At 40.5% G+C, this 19,641-nt stretch overlaps 1 protein-coding gene across 3 annotated transcripts in view; it reads left to right on the top strand.

Moving 5' to 3' along the window:
- grik4 (glutamate receptor, ionotropic, kainate 4) overlaps window positions 1-19,641 on the top strand; it is a 166,127-nt gene that overhangs the window by 120,851 nt on the left and 25,635 nt on the right. For all 3 annotated transcript variants that reach the window (XR_005099787.1, XM_037266950.1, XM_037266951.1), the window contains 3 exons: window positions 4,895-5,056; window positions 7,092-7,244; window positions 8,110-8,214. Coding sequence is in view for 2 of the 3 variants with exons in the window: in XM_037266950.1 (XP_037122845.1) it covers window positions 4,895-5,056; window positions 7,092-7,244; window positions 8,110-8,214 (420 nt within the window). In the remaining variant the exon portion in view is untranslated. The remainder of the gene's footprint in view (window positions 1-4,894; window positions 5,057-7,091; window positions 7,245-8,109; window positions 8,215-19,641) is intronic.

The following is a 19,641-nucleotide window of genomic DNA, read 5'->3' as shown; positions in this document are numbered from 1 at the left end:
TAGGCAAACATCACAAGATTAAATGTGAAATTGATTTAATTAGAGCGCAGACACACAAAAAAACTCTTAAGCCTCTTTGTCATCACCATTGACGGTTTCCTTTTTAGTGACAGCAAGAGGTTTGAAACAAGACTCGGAATGGCTTTTAGTCAATTTAATCTTCCTCTAATTCTTTTCACTTTTGAGACGGTATTGAGTTTGGAAGATGGAAAGGTTGTTTATACAAGATGCAGTATGGCTGGAATTCTTTGATTTCCATGTTAAACTTAAAATTGTTAAGTATCCGGTTGGGGTATTTAGTTTTTTTCAATTTGCTGAAATTTTGAGTTCACAATATGTATTTTGTTTTTTTACAATGTGGTCTGAAGTATAGAAACATTAATCACAAAAATCAATAACTAGATGTCAAAAGTTTTAAGGCCAAAAGAGATAGTAGGCTACTGTATAGTCCAAACTCTTTTCAAAAGTGAACCTACAAGCTTTTCTTATTCAGTGTTAGCCAGACAATCAAGCAGCACATCTTTAGAGCAGATTGTGCGGCATTGGTTTCATTCAGTTCACATAAACAGGTGACAGTTTGGTGGCAGCAAATCTTGGGGCTGCTTCACCATGACAACACGTCTGCTTACAATTCCTTGCGCAACCTCCAGTTCCTGGAGAACATTTGGCATGCTGGAGCAACCTTCTGGTCTGTGTGAACTCCCCCGACCCCCTTCTCTTTCACAATCTAGGGAGGGGGTGCTCTTTTTGAAGACGTGGACAACATCTCGATGTCCATGATGTAGGATCTGCAGAGGATTCCAGAAGTATCCCTCCAGTAGAACATGAAGAGACAGCACAGAAACTAATTTAGAATTTTCTCAGTCAGCTACAAAAGCCCAAAGCTTCTACCAGTTTGTGACAACAAATAGAATTTGGAAGCCATTTTCCTCTGCTGGCTGGGTCCTGAATAGCATTCTGGAATAGACTATTTCCGATTCCTAACATATGTCAGCGTCTTAAATATTCATACATTTTTAGACTCCAACGATCTAATATTAATCCGGGCATAAGGTCCCTACCTCGCAAAATAGGCTGTTACTGTTCCAGGTCAAAGCCAATGTAATGAATAATGGTGAATAATCGAATAAACCCAGCCATTTGTTTCCGAGCCCCTCTGCAGGAGTCCAGCCAGATTTTGTTTTGATGTATGTGACTATTATGAGCTTTGAAGCCGAGCTAATGTATTAACAATAGCATGCTGCGCAGAGATAAATGCTATGATAAGGCTTTTCTGATGTAGCCGTGGATGCTCTTAGCCGCAAGGTGCCGCGCCCTGCGGTTTCTGGTTTCATGTCCAGCTAGAGAAGACTCATTCCATTATATACACAACTTTCCGTGTATAACAAATCTTCACGGCATTTTCAGCCCCCCTTTGCGCTTCTTCTTTTCCTCCCACACGGCCCCCCCAAAAGAGCATCATTCGGTAATTAAAAGCCCGCAGGAGGCTTTCGAGGCGAGATTTACGTGGCAATTGTTGCTATGATTTACCGCACTTTGCACAGAGAATCTGCATATTAGAAAATATATTTCATTCCGCAGTGAAGCCTGCGCCGGGGTGTTCAAGTTTTGAACTCACCTGACCTAACCTCTCATTTCATCAAAGGGCGGAAATATCAATAATTAGTACCTTATCTTTTCAGCAATCAATATCCAATTTAGAGAAACATGACTTAAGACTGCCTGCTTGGTTTGCAGTGCGGCATGGCAAGATAAGAAATATTGCCCTTTTCTTTTCGAATCGGCAGTACTTATCGCCACTCAAGACGCTCTTTATCGGAGCGTGCAGGAAGTGTCGAAAATGTCATTAATTAACGTTGCGAAACAGAATCAGATGACTACATCTTATGTGAAAGGTGTCCTTTATCGTGATCGACTGCTGAGAATTATCAGTCAAGTGTTGCTGGGTAGTTCTTGTGGCAATTAAGCCCTTTTAGCATGGCAACATTAAGAATTTTTTTCCAAGAAAATCAATACAACTAACAGGGGACTACTCGATGAACAATCAACTAATTCAGGTTTTAATTGCATTTTTTTTTTTTTTAGGGAGCACTAGTAGTTCTCAAGTAGAAATTGATAATGAACTCATGATATTGATCATTATTCAATTTGGATGAGAGAAATTAGGGTGTTCTTCCCAGATCTTTGTTTCCTGAATCAATTAAAGTACAAATTTAATAAAAGTGCAAAAATAGAAAGTCACATTAAAGGCCAAACTAATCTCATCATAATAAATGGAAACGCCACATAAGTCCTACAAGCAGTGTTTTTGTTGCTATATATGGCATGTCATTATCATCCTGCTAACAACGTTGAGGGCTAACTTGATTAGCGTGTGTGCTAATTTCCTTTAGTGTGTTAGCTTCTGAACTCTTGTTTCCTTACCAGTGATTTCTACTTGGACCTCAATTTCAATTCATTATTGCTAATCATTTTCATAATCTACTAAATAAGTCATCATGCATACTCAATAAATCAGTCATAAATATAAATTATAATCAACTAAATCCACAGAGTCGATAATATCCTCAAGTATCTTTTTTTATTTATGTTCATCATTAGCATTAGTGGATATGAATTTAGCATACGTATGTAGCAACGGTCCATTATGTGGGACATGCATCCTTTTCTGTATTTCCCCCATCGTCCTACTTCTTTAGTAGTTTTGCCACTTTGAGTCAACTTTTCAACTCCGCCCCTCTCTGCTCATCATTTTAATTCTGTGCCTTTTTCACACTCTCAATGATCACAGTTGGGTTTGACCCTCCTAAAGTCTGCCTTCACTCTCCCACTGCTGAGAACCAATCGTCCTCCACTGAGCCATGCCCTGGTCACGCTTGCCCCTTTTAGTATGCCAGAGCGAGTTATCAGTGAAATAGTTGGAAGTAGTCTGCATTTGTCACTAGTAAAAAAAAATTGAGAACAAATAATTGGGTCTACATGGGATGGATAAAGGAAAACAAGGATTAAGTGCAAGATTTGCGTCAATTTTGATGTGTCTGTCCAACATTTTCAATTAACAAAACTGCTGGCTCATGTTCAAAAACCCCGTGGCGCGATCCAGTCCGAGTCGTAGCCGATGTGTCAGGAAAAAAGTCGAGGACAATCCGTGTTTGTCCCTCAGCGCTTATATTGTGTCTGCCACTTGCTCACAAGCCGCGAAAAATATCTGCTACCTTATCCTCATGTGGCTTTCAAAGTATTTTGTAAGTCTGAGGTGAGTACCCGCATCACATTCACATTTTATGAGTGAGCCAAGCAAACAGACCGCCGTTAAGGGTGCTATGTGTTCCCAAACCTGTTGTGGTGAGATGTGCCTCGTAACATTCGTTCTGCTCTTAGTCTGCCGATAAAGGCTTTTAAAAGCAACATTGAAAATGGGTTGGAATCTCAGGAGGAACTTGTTGGTCTGCTGACATCACATGATTGAAGTGTGATCATGTGACAGACGTGCTGCCATTATGGAAATAATCCAAATTTGATGACAGCGGTCTTTTGCTCCGTTGACTGTCTATTTATTTTCGTGCTCATCTTCACAATCTATGGCAGGGGTGTCAAACTCTTTTTTTTCCGCGGGCTGCATTGTCGTCATACCTTCTTTCGGAGGGCCATTGTGACTGTCAACCCAGTAAAAGCTACAAAACAAACTGACGAATAACTCGTTTTCAAATCAGACGAGTAAAAACTGGTCAAATATTTAAAAATAAAGATATTATTAAAAGTGAAGATAATTTGCAATTCTAGTAATGACATGAATTTGATGCACAATTTGGCTTCACGGGCCAGATAAAATGATGTGGTGGGCCGTATCTGGCCCCCGGGCCTTGAGTTTGACACCTGTGATCTACGGCCTCACTGGTTGACTGTCAGCCTGTCAAATGCGAGATGGCACACGGGGGTCTGTCAGGGCTGCCACCTGAAGATTGGGGGGGTTGTGCTTTCTGACACCTCCGTTAGGCTTCAGGAAACGACCTCCCCATCTCCTCCGCCTTCTATACTCCCTTCACGTTTTCATTTCGATCTCCGCTTGTCCCCTGTCGGTGCTTCCCCGCCTGCAAGACGTGACTATAAACAAAAGAGCTGAATAAGATGATACTTTTATTTTGCTTCTGCTACATGCCGTTTTGTTATTTTATTGATGTTTTTATGAGCGCACCATTCTTGTTTTGTCTGACTCATTCAATGATACTAAATAAATGGACGAGAGCGAATTGATGCCATTTTTGACAAATCAACCATAATAATTGAAGTGAAACTTTTTGGATTTGAACTTTGACTGAGACGTGTTTTGTACTATTTTTCCCCAATTGAATATGGCCCTTGGAGGATTTGAAATGATCCTGTTAGCAAAACAGATTCCATATCAAGTCACATGACTGAATACTATACGTTTACCGTATTTTCCGGACTATAAGGCGTACCTAAAAACCTACAATTTTCTCAAAAGCCGACAGTGCGCCTTATAGTCCGGTGCGCCTTATATATGGACCAAATTCCTAAATTTAAACTGGCCCAAAGCATTGTGTCATGAAATCAATCATAAGTGGCCCGCTGAAGACTATGAATCAAAAAGACTATGGATCATTATGTTGTGATTATAAAGTAATTTGTTGCGTCTGAAGTTGAAATAAAAAAGATAAAATGGAGAATGATTTGGATTAAAAATCTGACATGATGCATTAATGGTGCGCCTTATAGTCCAGTGCGCCTAATATAAGGACAAAGTTTTAAAATGGGCCATTCATTGAAGGTGCACCTTATAGTCCGGTGCACCTTATAGTCCGAAAAATACGGTACTCTAATTGGCTAAAATTGTATATGCTGCATTGACATCATTGTCATTTCACCCCCACAGGAGTTCTCCATGCTGCGATTGGATGACGTGGCGGATGAGCGGGTCAACATCGTGGGTTTTTCCGTTTTCAACCAAACGCATCCATTCTTTGAGGATTTTGCGCTAAGCCTCAACCGCTCCTGGCAAGAGAACTGTGAACACGCTCACTTCGCGGGCATCCCGGTTAGTCCACACAAACGAGCGCAGAAATACAGCATGCACCTCGATGTGTTTCTTCACAAAGGCCAAGCGGACCTTTAAAGGCTGAATGCATCTGCAACTCAAACTCGCCACCCGAAACAAAATGGCCACATCAAAAACAAGCGGCAAATTATACAAGTATGACATTTATCCAGTTAACTACCGTAATTGTAGCGGACATCCGAGCCGGTTGTTTTCCTGGCGGTGTCTCATTAAATCTATTGTGATGCCTTCATTCACTTTGAGGATTTAGCGACTACACAGTGTTGCTTGCTCACAGCCTAACATTTAAAATGGAACAAAATAAATGGTTTTATACTTGTATTATGTGGGGAAAATTAAAAAAAAAAATTTACAATTGATTATCATAGGCTTTGCGATTTTTGGGAGCATATCGTTCTCACCTATTGATGTTGGAGCAGAGTTGTAAAATCAAATGCGGCTCTCTGGATACACTTTCTCTGGGTTTGTGCCAACGCCTGCTCTAGGAGATTGTTTTAGTCAGTGGCGGTATTAGCTTCCTGTTTATTCGATTGATATGAAGGAGATGGAGACAATAGAGGGATAGATACGATAGATACGGTGGAGATATGATAGAGAGATACTAGATAAATGCAACGGATACGATGGATAGATGGCTATAGTAAGCGTTCATTGCTGATGTCTTGTCGAAGTGGAAAGTTCACAAAACAAATATAATGTGCACCAATATGAAAAGATGTCCAATTCAGATATAGTGTCATATCGTTCCCTTCGCAAATCAAATTATTTCTGCAGTGCGGTTTGCACTGTCAAGTACTTAGTCAGAAGCCAATAGGAGAGTCGGTTTAATGAGCAAATCTGTAATTGAACTGAATAAATGAGATAAATGAGACAACGCTCAACAATTTGCCCCCCTCCGTTGCGCACCAGCCGGCTGCCGAAAGTACCCAATAAGCATTAGAACACAACGGGATCAAAAAGCTGTACAGTTGCTCACGCAGCAGGTTGCTTGAATACTTCTCAGCTTGCAGCAATGCGCCTTTATGACTAATTAGCTTAAAGTTGAACAAATAAAAGGCTGATGGCACTTTTGTAAGATGAAGTCATCCGACCACCCCAAGAAGAGATCTGCTGTCTTTGACGCTAATGACGTCTGATGGATAAGTGCAGGGCTCAACTGCATGCCAGGAGGGATTTATTCTGGTGGGATACACGGAAATTCTCGAATCCTAATAAATGTACCTTTTCGTCCAAATATCGGTTCAGGTGTACACTGCTTAAGCAAGAAGAAACTTCATCATGACCTGCCGTCGATACTATTCGAAACGACTAATGACAGTTGAAGGCTACATTTGAAAGCTTGCTAGCAACGTGACGCCCGCTAATAACGGCATATGTCAAACCTAAAAAGCATGCAGCCATACTTCTCATATCCCCGCACACTGTTTGAGGGCATCACGTCGCTCTTAATGCTCAATCCACCAATTAGGATGTTATAAAACACACCACGGTTTTGCAGTTTAATGATCTTTTGCTAGCTTTGTTGCTGCACAATAGCCTGTATCATTATCCGTCACATCATCAACACTGAGGACTCTCGCTGTGAGCTCAGCAAGGTGCAGCTGCCGTGAAGATGAGCCCATTTGGACATCAGACCTGAGAGGAAGTGAGATGGATGTTCTTTTGATCGAAGAATGAAAAGACTGCATCTGAGACAAAGCGACACTCGGAACACCGCAGTGGGCCTGATGTGGAACCTGATCGAGATAAATATGTGGATTTAGCTTACGCGCTAGTTGATTTTGCAACTTTAAATAGTGCGTTGGAAAGGCAGTGCGCAACATTTCAATGCACTCACTATTTGAGATTTCAGTAAATCAATCCAACGACTATATTTAATGATCGAATGGAATCATCTCAGCCCCCCGTTGAGCGCTCACCGAATGGCAACCGCTCACGTTTCACTCGGAGTTTGTGAAGTTGGTGTGCGCATGCATAATACATCCACCTTCCTCTCTATCTCGCTCTTGCGCAGCTCTCCTCAGCTCTTCTCTTTGATGCGGTATACGCGGTGGTGGCAGCAGTCCAGGAGCTGAACCGTAGCCAAAATGTAGGCGCTACTCAGCTCTCCTGCAAGTCCTCCAAAATCTGGGAGCACGGCACCAGCCTCATGAATTACCTGAGGATGGTAAGTTGGCCCCCTGGCAGGACTTAATAAAAATGATAGTAATAATAATTCAACGTGCCTTTATGGAAATGTTTATTATTTTGGCAGGGGGAGCTATTTATATGTCCATATAAATCAGGAATGGGGCCTATAGCTACACCTAGGTGCCCTTGAAGCTTTTCAAAGTGGGTCAAGTCCAAATAGGGAACATTTTATGATCACTTTATGGGTTTCTTTATTTAGAGGATAGAATACCAAAACACAAATTACTTTAATTTCTTTTTTTAGTATATATGTACATAGTGTAAGAGTTAAAAACTTTGTGTACAGGAATAAATATTAGACACAATTTAATATACAGTAGAGTCAGTGAATATATATTTATATGTAAATAATAAAGCTAAATTTCAGTTGTAAAAATGTTGCAAAAAAATGTTCTCATTAAAAGTTTGACTTTTGTCTCCTGTGATACAATTTAGAATTTGTATTTTTAATATAGTTCGTGTTAATAGCTTGGCTAATAATTTCTCCATATATTTTGAGATATTGCCTTTTATTATTATTATTATTATTATTATTTTAATTCATTTCAATGAATGGGTCAGTGAATAAAAAGTTTTTCAATTGAACATAATGGCTTTAAATGATTGTTTTCAAAATACTCCATTTATTTTTTGCCATTTACTCAAACAACAAAGATAAAATAGAGCTAAAAAATGGCTCACGTTTTCTTAGGATTCTACATTTGACTAATGGATAAGACAAAAAAAGATAGTAGTCGGGCTGTGTCATTTATTCTGTTTTCTATATTAGTGACGGATGAGAGGAAAGTGAGCTCGTCAAAGGAGTCTTCTTGAATGTGCCGTTTTTGTCTTTTTTGGGACAGGTGGAGCTGGAGGGTCTAACAGGCCACATTGAATTCAACAGCAAAGGTCAACGCTCCAATTACGCCCTTCGGATCATGCAGAGCAGCAAGGACGGCCTAAGGCAGGTAAAGTGACCCCCCCCTCAAAAGTCTTATCCATAACGTGGTAATGCTATTTCAATCCACAGTTGTATTATTGTACAATATGCCATCATTCATTATAATGTAAATAATTAAACCATTTAGCCATCATTCTAATTCAACAGGCATGCTAATATGTGGTAAAAATTTCAATATGTCCTTTATATTTGTCGATGGGATTTCCCTGTGCAGGTGAGTTGTCAAGGTGAAACAATTCAGTCACTCTGCTGCGGCGTGCATGCTTAACAGCAGTCGTAAGATTTTTTTCTGATGTTATTGGAACATTCTTGGGAACACTTTAGAACGAAACAACGATCCTCGACAGGCAGGGGAGTGTCAGTTTTGGGAGAAGCCATTGCTCAATTCTCTCCCATCCATCAACGCCTTCTTAAAATGCACCGCTGGAGCCCCAGCAGTCACAGGCAGCTGAAATCTGAGGTGGAAAATCAAGAGTGTATGCGAATAATGGATGGAAGGTAAAAATAGAGCGGGAGATAGAAATCAGCTGTAGAATAACTATATGGTCGAAGGGTTATCGAGATGAGGTACAGTTTATGGAAGTTAATGAGAGGGAGGTTGGACTGTATTTGCTGCCAATTAAAAATGTAAATTTTTTGCTGCCATTTAAATAAAAATAAAAATTTAAAAAATGATTTCATCCAAACAAAAACTAATTGGTGATCTTGCTCATTTTCACCAAGCAGCTTTATTTTGTAAGAATCGGAAATGAGATTCATTCGGAACCGAAATCAAATCCAGGTACCGGAATTGGAATCATCCGAATTCAAATGATGCCCAATACTGTTTTTGGATCACCGTAGCTAGCGCACAATGCAAAAAAAAAATTGCTTGGTCGAATCTGCTGTAGTTGTGTGTCATGTACATGCTAGCACAATAAATGTTGAAGTCTTGAATATCCTGGACCGGTTTGACTGGACTAATTAAAAAGCTCCTTTGTATAACGCTGGAACAGGTATTTTTGCGTAGCTGCTGTCCAGAAAGCCAATCGTCTTATATTTCTTTGTCCTACACATTTGAATCCAGTAATTCTTCCTCATCTTCTCTTTTGGATGGGATAATAAGTGATTACAAATGTCTTCTATTCTTATGTCCTCTTACGCATGAGCGGGAGAGATTACGATGAATAGCAACATTTGAAGTGCTCCGGTCGATGCCGAGGCTTTCCTCTTCCTTTGAGACTTAATATCACTTTTCATTTGAAATCCTGACTGCTGTAAATCTGATGAGTTTAATCCTGTGGTTTTATAAAATGTCATTTCACTGTCTTGTCTGTCCTCTGCGCCCTGTGAGGCGGCCGTTGTCATTGTTAGGGAAGGCTCGCGAGACACCCAATCTATTATAAGAATCGAGGAGGTCACTGTGTTTTTGCGGCGCCATTACTCTTTTTTTTTTTTTTTTTTTTTTTTTTTTTTTTTTTTTTTTTTTTAACACATGAAGAATGTCACTCTCTGTGGCCCAAAATGTTGCCGATTCAGACATCAGCTCATCTGCCTTTATTAACCTTGTCTGTGTCTTTTTAATCTGTCAGCAGTCTAGCGAACATCAGGCGAGTGTCATGGTGTGTAACGCGATGATTTCAAGCAGAAGTTTGTTTTGGTTCGTGTGGAAAAGGCAGGGTTAGGGGGAGGTTGCCGGCGTGGGGGTGTTGTTTGTTTTTGTTGACTAACACCTCGTGCGCCACATACTGATGCCTTTGGGCTCTCAGGGCCAAACAAAAACTGAAAGGTGTTAGGGTCTTGCCAGACGTAAGTAGTTCAATACAAATAGAGCAGGGTCAAACTCATTTTCTTCGCGGGCCGCATTGTAGTCACAGCTTCTTTTTGGAGGGCCCAACCCAAATAGATGTATGACCACCTCATATTATGTAAAGTAAAAGCTACAAAACAAACTGACAAATAACTCGTTTTCAAATCAGACGAGTAAAAACTGGTCAAATATTAAAAAAAAAGATACTATTAAAAGTGAAGACAATTTGCAATTCTAGTAATGACACTCGAATTTGATGCACAATTTGTCTTCGCGGGCCACAGAAAATGATGTGACGGGCCGTATCTGGCCCCCGGGCCTTGAGTTTGACACCTGTGAAATAGAGTATAACATTTGATTTAAGCATGAATAGGTGCAGATCAGCATGGGACTAATAAGTTTCCAGAATCTTTGATCTGAAATATATCCTAAAATGATTTTCCATTATGGGTCAATTGTTTCCGTCGGCGTCCTGGAAGGAATTGTGTTGAATCTTAAAGGTTCCAATGTAACTGTCAGGCAAGAAAAGAAAAAAAAATTCATTCACAATCCACACATACCTGCACCATTGATAATGCGTCGGCATTACGCAAGTGTTTCGATTTGTTCGATCTTGGCAGGCAATGAAAATGAAGCAGCTACTTGTGGTGCCGCTGTCCCACTAGGCCAAGCAGGCTGATGTAAGAAGGCAGTCTGGCATTCTCTCACGCTCTGGCACCTTTATCCACAGGAATCTGTGAATAGGAAGTGGAGAGAAAGCAGTGGGAGAACAAAGTGAAATACACCCAGAAGGTGACTACTGTGTAGTCTAATTGGAGGACGTTTTCTTTGGTTTATTTTTTTTGTGTGTGTGTGATTTTACTCTGTAATTTACCTAAGTGACTGTTTATCTGTCTCAGCAGTAGGCATCAAATCAAGCCAGGAGTTGAAGACCCTGTAAAGTGGACTAAATGATTTGTTTCAAAATGCATTGTGCATGTTTCAGAATATTCGCTGAAAACAGTAAACCTGAGAACTATGTAGTGATGAATTCTATGAATATAGCGGAACATTTTTACTGGCTTTTATTTTATGTAATTTTCTTGGCGGGGCAAAAATAACAAAAAATGTAAAAATTAAGCATCTTTGTTCGCATGAGCTGTTAGCTGTGCAATTTAAACGCTTAGTTAGCTCGCTGGCTATGTTTATTTCCTGAAAATGTATCTTATGTTTGGATAGTTCACTAATTTGGTTGCCATGGTGGTGAAAGAGCCGATGGAGAAAAAAAACAAAAAAAGTCTGACGTGTCAGCTAGCGTGCGAACAGGGACTTTGTGCTAGCATGGCCGCTTTAGAGTGCCTCGTTGTCATGACATGGGGTCTATTAGTGTAGCGGATCATATTTAAAGAATACACATTAGATGGAACATCAAGCACATATTAATCTTTGACAGTTTTAACTGTCAGTATTGAGTTCCATATTGTGGGAATGACGAATGATATTATTTTAATGGAAGCAGCTGTAATGCCCTTGACTCATCTGTCCATTTACAAGGCAACGCAACGAGTTGGTTACATGTGGCTTGCGTGTGCATGGATGTTTTTGATTCTCCAGATGGTACAAACAGCAGGACGAGGCTGTAAACAGACATCATGGCTGATATATATAAATGGCTAAATATCACTGGAGCATCTCGAGTAACATTGGAGATGGTTACCGGAATAGATGGCCATATCATGTATTTGATGGCTTGAATCAAAGAGAAGCGGCGGGCTGTGGCGAGTGTTCAGATGCAGACTGATCAATCTGACGTAAGTTGGCAGCTTCTTTTTGCCGCTTTTGTCGTGTGCGCATCAGCACTTATGCGAGCAACGGTTACCCAATGCATTTTTAGCAGGGGTGCAGGTCCCCTCCAAGCAAACCACAGCACAACAAATTACACAGCCCTCCTGGTCTGCATGGAGATCTTTGACAACAGCCTGCCTGTTAAAAAGTGGACGCAATAAAATTTGTAATTACTGCAGTGTGGGACGTGCAGGCTGGCTGTTGGACTTCACACGTGTGCCTTGCAGGAGGCTGCCTGGCTGTGAAAAGCCCCGGCCAGCTCCTGCGGAGAAACAATCACTAATGAAGTTTTGCAATGCAGTGACTTAACTTAGAGCCGTTGGGTAGAAGGAAGGGGTGGAGGAGGGAAGCGATGCATGAATTCTATATTTTTAAGTTTGAAGACTGATGGAGAGACACTATAGTGGTGGATCCAGTTTATTTCACGCATTGGGGGGGAAAAAAAAATGTCAAGAACGCGCCATGCATTTATTTTGTCAGTTTTCCCAACTCTCATTGAGTCGAGGCACATCAGAGTATTATACAAGAGTAAACTTAATTTCAATAATATTTATCAACATAATAATACAAATTACAAATACTGTAGATAAATAAATAAATAATTCAATTTAATAATTTAAGTCACATAATGACATCACTACCTGATCTGCAAATTAAAGATGTTATGCTAATTAAAGAATGTGCATAAAATGCCAAAATGTGGGCTGAACCTATTTTTGGCAATTTGAAAATTATTCCTAAGCTCAATTGAATGAGCTGAAATGTGAAAGAAGCATGTCATAATGGGAGAAGGACAATAAAATAGAAAACATATGAATTGCCTTCAGAATTCGCAGAATTAAATCTTTCCTGGTGGACTCGTTTTCTTGGAAGCTGCACAACTTGTTTGTCATCATTTCCCGATACATGCCAAGTCCATTCATTTTTCTGGATGTCATTTTGTGTAAAATTCAGACTCCCTCCAATGGTTTTTTTGTTCTCCATTCTTGAGGTAATAGAAATCCCTCCCAAGGTGAATGAACAAGCGACTCACAGCGGATTGACTGAAATAGAAAGCAAGTGTCCCAATTCACTCCTTTTTTTTTTTTTTTTTTTTTGTCAATTTGCTGCACAATCCAAAGTGAATGGCCCAAATAAAAAGAACCGATGCCAGATACATCATCATTGGCTTCTTTGCCTCATTTGTCTTCCATTTTTTTTCCCCCACCCCAATCTTCAAATCGTCTGTCACCTCCTTCGAAAAGACTTTCTTAAATTGTATCGATTTTCTTTTCACTAATGGAGTCCTCTTCATTTCATCACCCCCGTGTTCTCATTTTCATTTTATCTCCCTGCGGTGATCGTCTCAATGGACTATCAATAAACTCTTAAATCATTCAGTCTTGTCTTAGGAGTCCAACAATTACAATCATCTAGGTCCTTTTTATATTTTAAACCTCATCCTGGTGTCCTTGTGTCCTTAAATTGAAAGTGAGTTAAACCTCGCCCACTGCTCCTCATCCTTGATTGACACGCTTCCCCGCATGGGCACTGCTCCCAATTTTTATAAAATGATTTGAGCATTGTTATTCACACGTGACTCGTTCCAGTTTAAAGGCCGAATATGCTCCTTCAATTTCTTTCTCTCTTTATAGTGGATTTATTTATTTCCTGTCAGCGCTAGCGTCTACTTTTATTATGGCAATCTGCTTTTTTTTTTTTTCCCCTCTCTATACGCTGCCTTTCAGAACACTATTACTGTCACGGGGATGCGCCACCACCAATGCAGATTCTCTCCGTTCAATCTTTCCCTGCTGCAACAGTGTGTGGAGGAGAAATGGGAGAGTTGGGAGGTAGGACAGGTAGAGGGGGGGGGGCTAAAATGAGAGGAGCAGCGTCGCCCGGCGAGTTGACACATTCCAGATCACAACCATCCCTTTTCTCTCATGAGTGACATAATCATTTGGGAGCAGCTGAGCTCTGCACATCACATCCCGTCTTTCTTTATGCATGTGTTTGCCTCGAGCTTAAAGGGATCCATCTTTAAAAAAAGGCCTGAATGATTTAACTTCCCTACGGTTTGCTTGTGTGTTTGAGTTTTGTGCAACAAGGTGAGGTGGCAGTGTCGTTCCATGAAAAAGCTCTCCAGATGGTGCGCTAAAATATACTGTAGCCGTTATATGGTCATGACATAAATGAACAGGCCTGATAATTGAGTTCATTTTGAATCATCCGAGTTTGTTTTAATGATCGTGGCAGTATAGAGTCAATGGGGATGGGATTAAATATTTATTTTGCCTCTTGTTATATCGCTAATGTGATGGGCATAAATGGAAGAATGTAATTGTGAATATTTGGTGTGTAAATGTGAACTCGGTATTAGATGAGGAGAAGCCTAGCGTTGCTTTGCTAATGTTCTATCATCTATTTTTGAGAAGAGTCAAAAGCCCGTATCTTGCTGAGCTGTGAGTTTTTGCGAACGTATTTTGTCCGGATTCTTAAAAGGTTGCAAATTGTTGCGAACGGTTGTAAACCGTTTTTCTTGTTGAATGTGTTAATCTGTTTGGATTTGTTGTGACTCACAAGACCGGTGTAATTGCTAAACAATTTAAAATGTTCACACCTTTTGTTCCCTTGAATACAAACATAGCGATGTATTTCATCTGGATTCTTAAAAGGTTGCAAACAGTTGCAAACAGTTTTTCTTGTCGAATGCGTTCACCTGTTTGGATTTGTTGTGACTCACATGTCCGGTGTAATTGCAAAATTGCATCTTAGTGCTAATTCGAATGTCCAGCCTGACTCGACAGCTTTGACGTTGGTGAGCACATGTATGCTGATACGTGGGGGTGAATTGTATGCTCAGATATCGAAGCGTGCTGATTGGATGTGGAGGCTGCTGATTATAATGCACTGCAACTGCATCACTGATAAATCACTCGTCATCTTTTGACATGTTATTTTCTCCGGGCTTTTTCCCCACATCTCGTCTCCTGAAGATTTACCGACAAAGACTTCCAAGCCCAGACGCCAAACACTGGCGTCATGTGAGCGCACCAAACAAAAGAAAATCAACTAATCCTATGATGAGCTCAAATGAGAACAGAAAGAAGTCAGGCTGAGTCACCAACCTTCTCAAAAGCATCTCCTCAGTTTGCATCTGCAATCTGAAATGGAGATGAATTATGGTATGTCAGAGCGCACACAAATGCACTCGCACAAACACCGGCATGCACTTGTTGTGTTTTGTTTGGTCTCTGTGAGACATCCATCGGTCCCCCGTCCTCTTTTGTTTTCCTCGTTGTGCACTTTGCAGGCTGTGCAGATGGGGAATAGATCAAAAGCATAATGTCGAGTTGTTGTTCAGCCTTAAAGGATTTCAAAGCTGAGTGAAGTTCGTGTGCGTCTGTTTGCGTCAGCCCCGAAAACGGCATGTATATATTTTATGTCCATTTTTAGCAGAATGCATTCGCTCATGCTTTAATTGAAAAACTCTGGTCGCGGACAAATAACTTGAGATGGAATTTTTTTCTCCCACTCTCACTGCCGGATAGCATCTCTGCTCAGCATGATTCTACTTGCTATTGACACATTTCCATTTGCAAAAGCAGATACTATTTCTGCTCCCAGTCAGGGGTTCCAAGTTGATAAACTATGTCAGCACGAACATGGGAAGTTGCAGTAAAATGGAGAATGTGGGTTATAATTCTATAATCTTAGTATGTATTGTTACTATTAGTCGTGTACACGCTAACATTGGTATTACGGCTGGGTCATGTATCGTAATTGAATCGATGTCCAGATATGAACATTCAAAATATTCATATTAAAAATGAACTCAACTGTTGTGAACAGAATAAGAAGTTTCTGAGTAAGAAGGAGGAGATCCGACCGTATTTTCCGGACTATAAGGCGCACCTAAAAACCTAAAATTTTCTCAAAAGCCTTATATATGGACCAAATTCCTAAATTTAAAATGGCCTGAAGGATTGTGTCATGAAATCATAAGTGGCCCGCTGAAGACTATGAATCATGAATCAAAAAGACTATGGATCATTATTTTGTGATTATAAAGTAATTTGTTGCGTCTGAAGTTGAAATAAAAAAGATAAAATGGAGAATGATTTTCTTTCGATTAAAAATCTGACATGATGCGTGAATGGTGCGCCTTATAGTCCGCCTTATATAAGGACAAAGTTTTCAAATGGGCCATTCATTGAAGGTGCGCCTTATAGTCTGGTGCGCCTTATAGTCCGGAAAATACGGTAATTTGTCTTCGTTGTGATTGGTTATTAGCGGCCATGTCTCCTTCAGAATAATATGATGACCTACATTATACCAATTCAAAAGTAAATAAAACAAATATTTGTAATTTGGTGGTTTTATTATGGCTGCAGTGCTTGATTTATGTTGACCATTTTTTTTTCCCCCCTGGGATTCTTCTCCTCTTGTTTGTTTTCACTAGCAGTGCCAATACGCATGGGGATATTTGAACAGCTGCCGGTGTCAGGAACTGCGGGTCTATTGTTTGCGTTGCTGCTAACACAAGATGCCGCTAACACAAGATGCCGCGAACACGAGGCGCTGGCCTGCCACTGCCTGTCAGACTGACTCTTGAATTTGCAGCAAGCCATCTCAGTCACCCTAATACCACATAACGAGTGTTTGTGAGTTGAATCTCAGAAAATGACATGTGTGAAGAAGCACACACGGTTGTCGCCGCAGCTGGAAGTCATGGCAAAAATATGGCGTGTTCTCTTCAAAGTCAGTGTATTCTTTCTGGGCCCAATCGTCTTCACTGTGCGTCAGTGTCAAACACCCGCATCAGCACCTGTGAACTCCTCCAGCATCACCCGCATTCTTCTCATCCTGCCCCTTGATGAGACACATAGTGAGAGCTTCGCTGGTCCACTGGAAAAAAAAAAAAACATGCTACACACACGCGCACGACTGCAGGGTGTTTTTTTTGGTGCGTTTGTGTATACTTGACATGCTTGCTGTGTTACCAGTTTGAGCATTCGCAGTGGGGTGGACTACTTTCTGTTCAGTTTTTGTTAAGCTCCTGCTTGTTCTCGTTATCCATGCTGCCAACGACAAAATGTATTTATTATAAAAGATGTAAAGATGTTTACGAATTCCCTTATGCCAGCGTAATGTTAAGTGAATGAACTGAAAATGGACGACTTCTTGCAGTAACGCAGTCAAGAGTTTTTGACTCATTTAATAAATGAAAGAAGAAGAAAATAAATAAATGCATGAATAAATAAATACATAAATAAATACATACATAAATAAATAAATATGTGCATATTGATCTGATTATGAAGGTAATATAAAATAAATATAAAAATAAATATAAATATACAAATAAAACAAAATATAAAAATAAAGGTAAAGATAATAAAAAACAAGATAGAATAGTTACAAGCTTTGAAAACAAAAAAACGGCATAAAATAAAATCGAACTTTCAACATTCTGCCCATGATTACAAGTTTAAGAAAATAGCCACAACTAATTCTTTTGAGTCCTACCATGCTAGCTTTCGGGTTTAAAGGTATCGATAGTACCGACTTATTGAGAACCGCACACACCTCTCACCACACTGTTTCAATTGTGACCGCACTAACAAGTTGCCACGGAGCTGTCGATGACTCCAATCATGATGATTTAGTCTTTTTCCAATTAAGATCAATTTCTATCTTTGGGGACATTCAAACGAAATTTTTTTCCTCCATCGGGGGAACCACAGCAACATATTTTGAGTGTGTCTCATTTGTAGCGCCGTGTCACCTGAGTGCTTTAATGTGTCTGTAAGCGGCCTGTATGACATTCTACTTTATAACGCTTCCCCATTCCCGCCCGCCTTCATGATGGATGCGTCTGTCATCCGTCGCTGGCACTTTTCTGACGGCCAAGTCAGCCAATCCTAAACCGCCACCTTAATCTCTAGCACCTTCACTAATTCCACATTATTGAAGGAAGACGAGATATTCCATGTTTGGGTGTCTCATCCTTGTTGTCATCGTTCACATGGGCTTCCTTTTCATTTCACACTTGCATTAACTCTCTGTTCGTCTGTCTTTCCTGTCTGCCAGTTGAGTCTAATTCCTCCTCCCTCAGCCCCCGAGTTGTGTCTGCCCAGCCGGCTGCTGCTCGTACCTCCTCATTGATTTTCTTTCCATTCTCAGCCATATTTCTCCCCGAGTCTTTTTGCTCCTGTAATATTACCCTGTTTTATGATACCTCATCCCTCATCTTGCCTTCTTGTTTCTCTGCAACGTTCAAAATGTTCTAGCTGTCGGCACTCTAACCTGTACTTTTCCCAGCTTGTTTTTTTTATTACAATTGCAGCGTGAATACCAAATTAACAACAGTGCAGATGTGAGAATTTGAGCTGCTTGAGTTATTTAAATTCACACGGTCTGCTCCGTGCTGGGTTATTTCTTTCTAATTAAATTATGTCGGTTGGGCTTTGTCAGCGGCGGTTGCGGTGTTGTTTTTGCACCAAATTACTTCTGGAATTGTGGCCAGAATGTTCAACCTTGTTTGGATGTGGTTTCCAAACAAAAGGAGCTCCCGCATTCCAAAAAGACCCATGTCAAGCTGTTCGAAGATCCGACCTTGTCCCTAACACAAAAGTTTTACAGACTATCTGACAAGGTTTTTCCATTTGCTCCCGAGCGTACGTTCCTGCTTCCCAAAGCTGACGCACACATTCTTCCTTCCTGTAAATCGCACTGACTCACCGACGGCACCGCTCCGCTTCCACCGACCGGCCCAAAGAGAGTTGACGGCGCGGCCACCTAAGAACCGTTTCCTTCCCTTGTATCATCAATGCCTCGCCTCCTCATCCTGCTCACATCTCCTTCATCTTCCTCTTCCTGTATGAGTCACCGTGACACCCCACGCCATTATCCCCTCAGTCATACCCCTTCAGTAAGACCTCCGCAGACTCCCCACCTAGATCAACGGAACCACCTCCGCATTCTCCGAGAAGCTATCATGCATGCCGACTTGTTGAACGCCACGTTCGCAGGTCCCCTTCTTTATTTGTCACATCGCAGTTTGAAAATACAAGGTAGTCCACCGCAGGAAAAGGAACGTGGGTTCATTTGGGTCAAAGTATCAACCGGAAGTTGCAATCAAGTGTCCAAGTACTTCTGTCCAGCACGTTTTAGTGTTGTCCCGTTTAGAAATGATGGCCAGCATCATCGGTTTCTACTTCCTGCTTTTGTTTTTCCTTTTCTGCCAGCTTGGTAGAGTTTTCAACCAGCCTGGTATATTCATCTTTAAAGGTTTTTTTTTTTTTTTTTCTCGGCTACTTCTACAGTTGTGCTCATCCGACCAAACTTTCTTTCCCCTTTGTGCATCAAAACTGCAATATGATTGAAACAACCTATTGTCCAAACTATCTGATCAACATGAATGTAGTGGAATCTCATGAGTATCGTCTCTTTAAACGGTGACCAAGCTCAGTCTGCTCTTTTTATTATACTTTATTCTATTCCCTTCTCCAGTCTTCAAATAAACAAATTCTCCAAAGCATGAATTCCTGGAGCTCATTTGAATTCCACCTCGTGACACATTGAATCCGACAATGCATTAGACTGCTGAATTAGAAGCAGTCTTTTGCTCTGGCTATATAATATTCATAACACAGGCGAGGCTGATACTGTGATAAATGGCATAATATCAAAATGTTTCTAAACCAGAAATTTTCTTGATGTGTTGGATCACTGACTTTGAACGTAGATGATTAGAAAAGTTCTTTTGAATTGGCTCCCTAATGTATTTCAATGAGAATCACATTTTTGTCGCCAAGCTCTCTATGAATATTTAAT

This window comes from Syngnathus acus, chromosome 13 (genome assembly GCF_901709675.1).
Source record: "Syngnathus acus chromosome 13, fSynAcu1.2, whole genome shotgun sequence".
Classification (NCBI taxonomy): domain Eukaryota; kingdom Metazoa; phylum Chordata; class Actinopteri; order Syngnathiformes; family Syngnathidae; genus Syngnathus; species Syngnathus acus.
The sequence above is the reverse complement of the archived record's forward strand: the minus strand, read 5'-3'. Positions and strand labels throughout refer to the sequence as shown.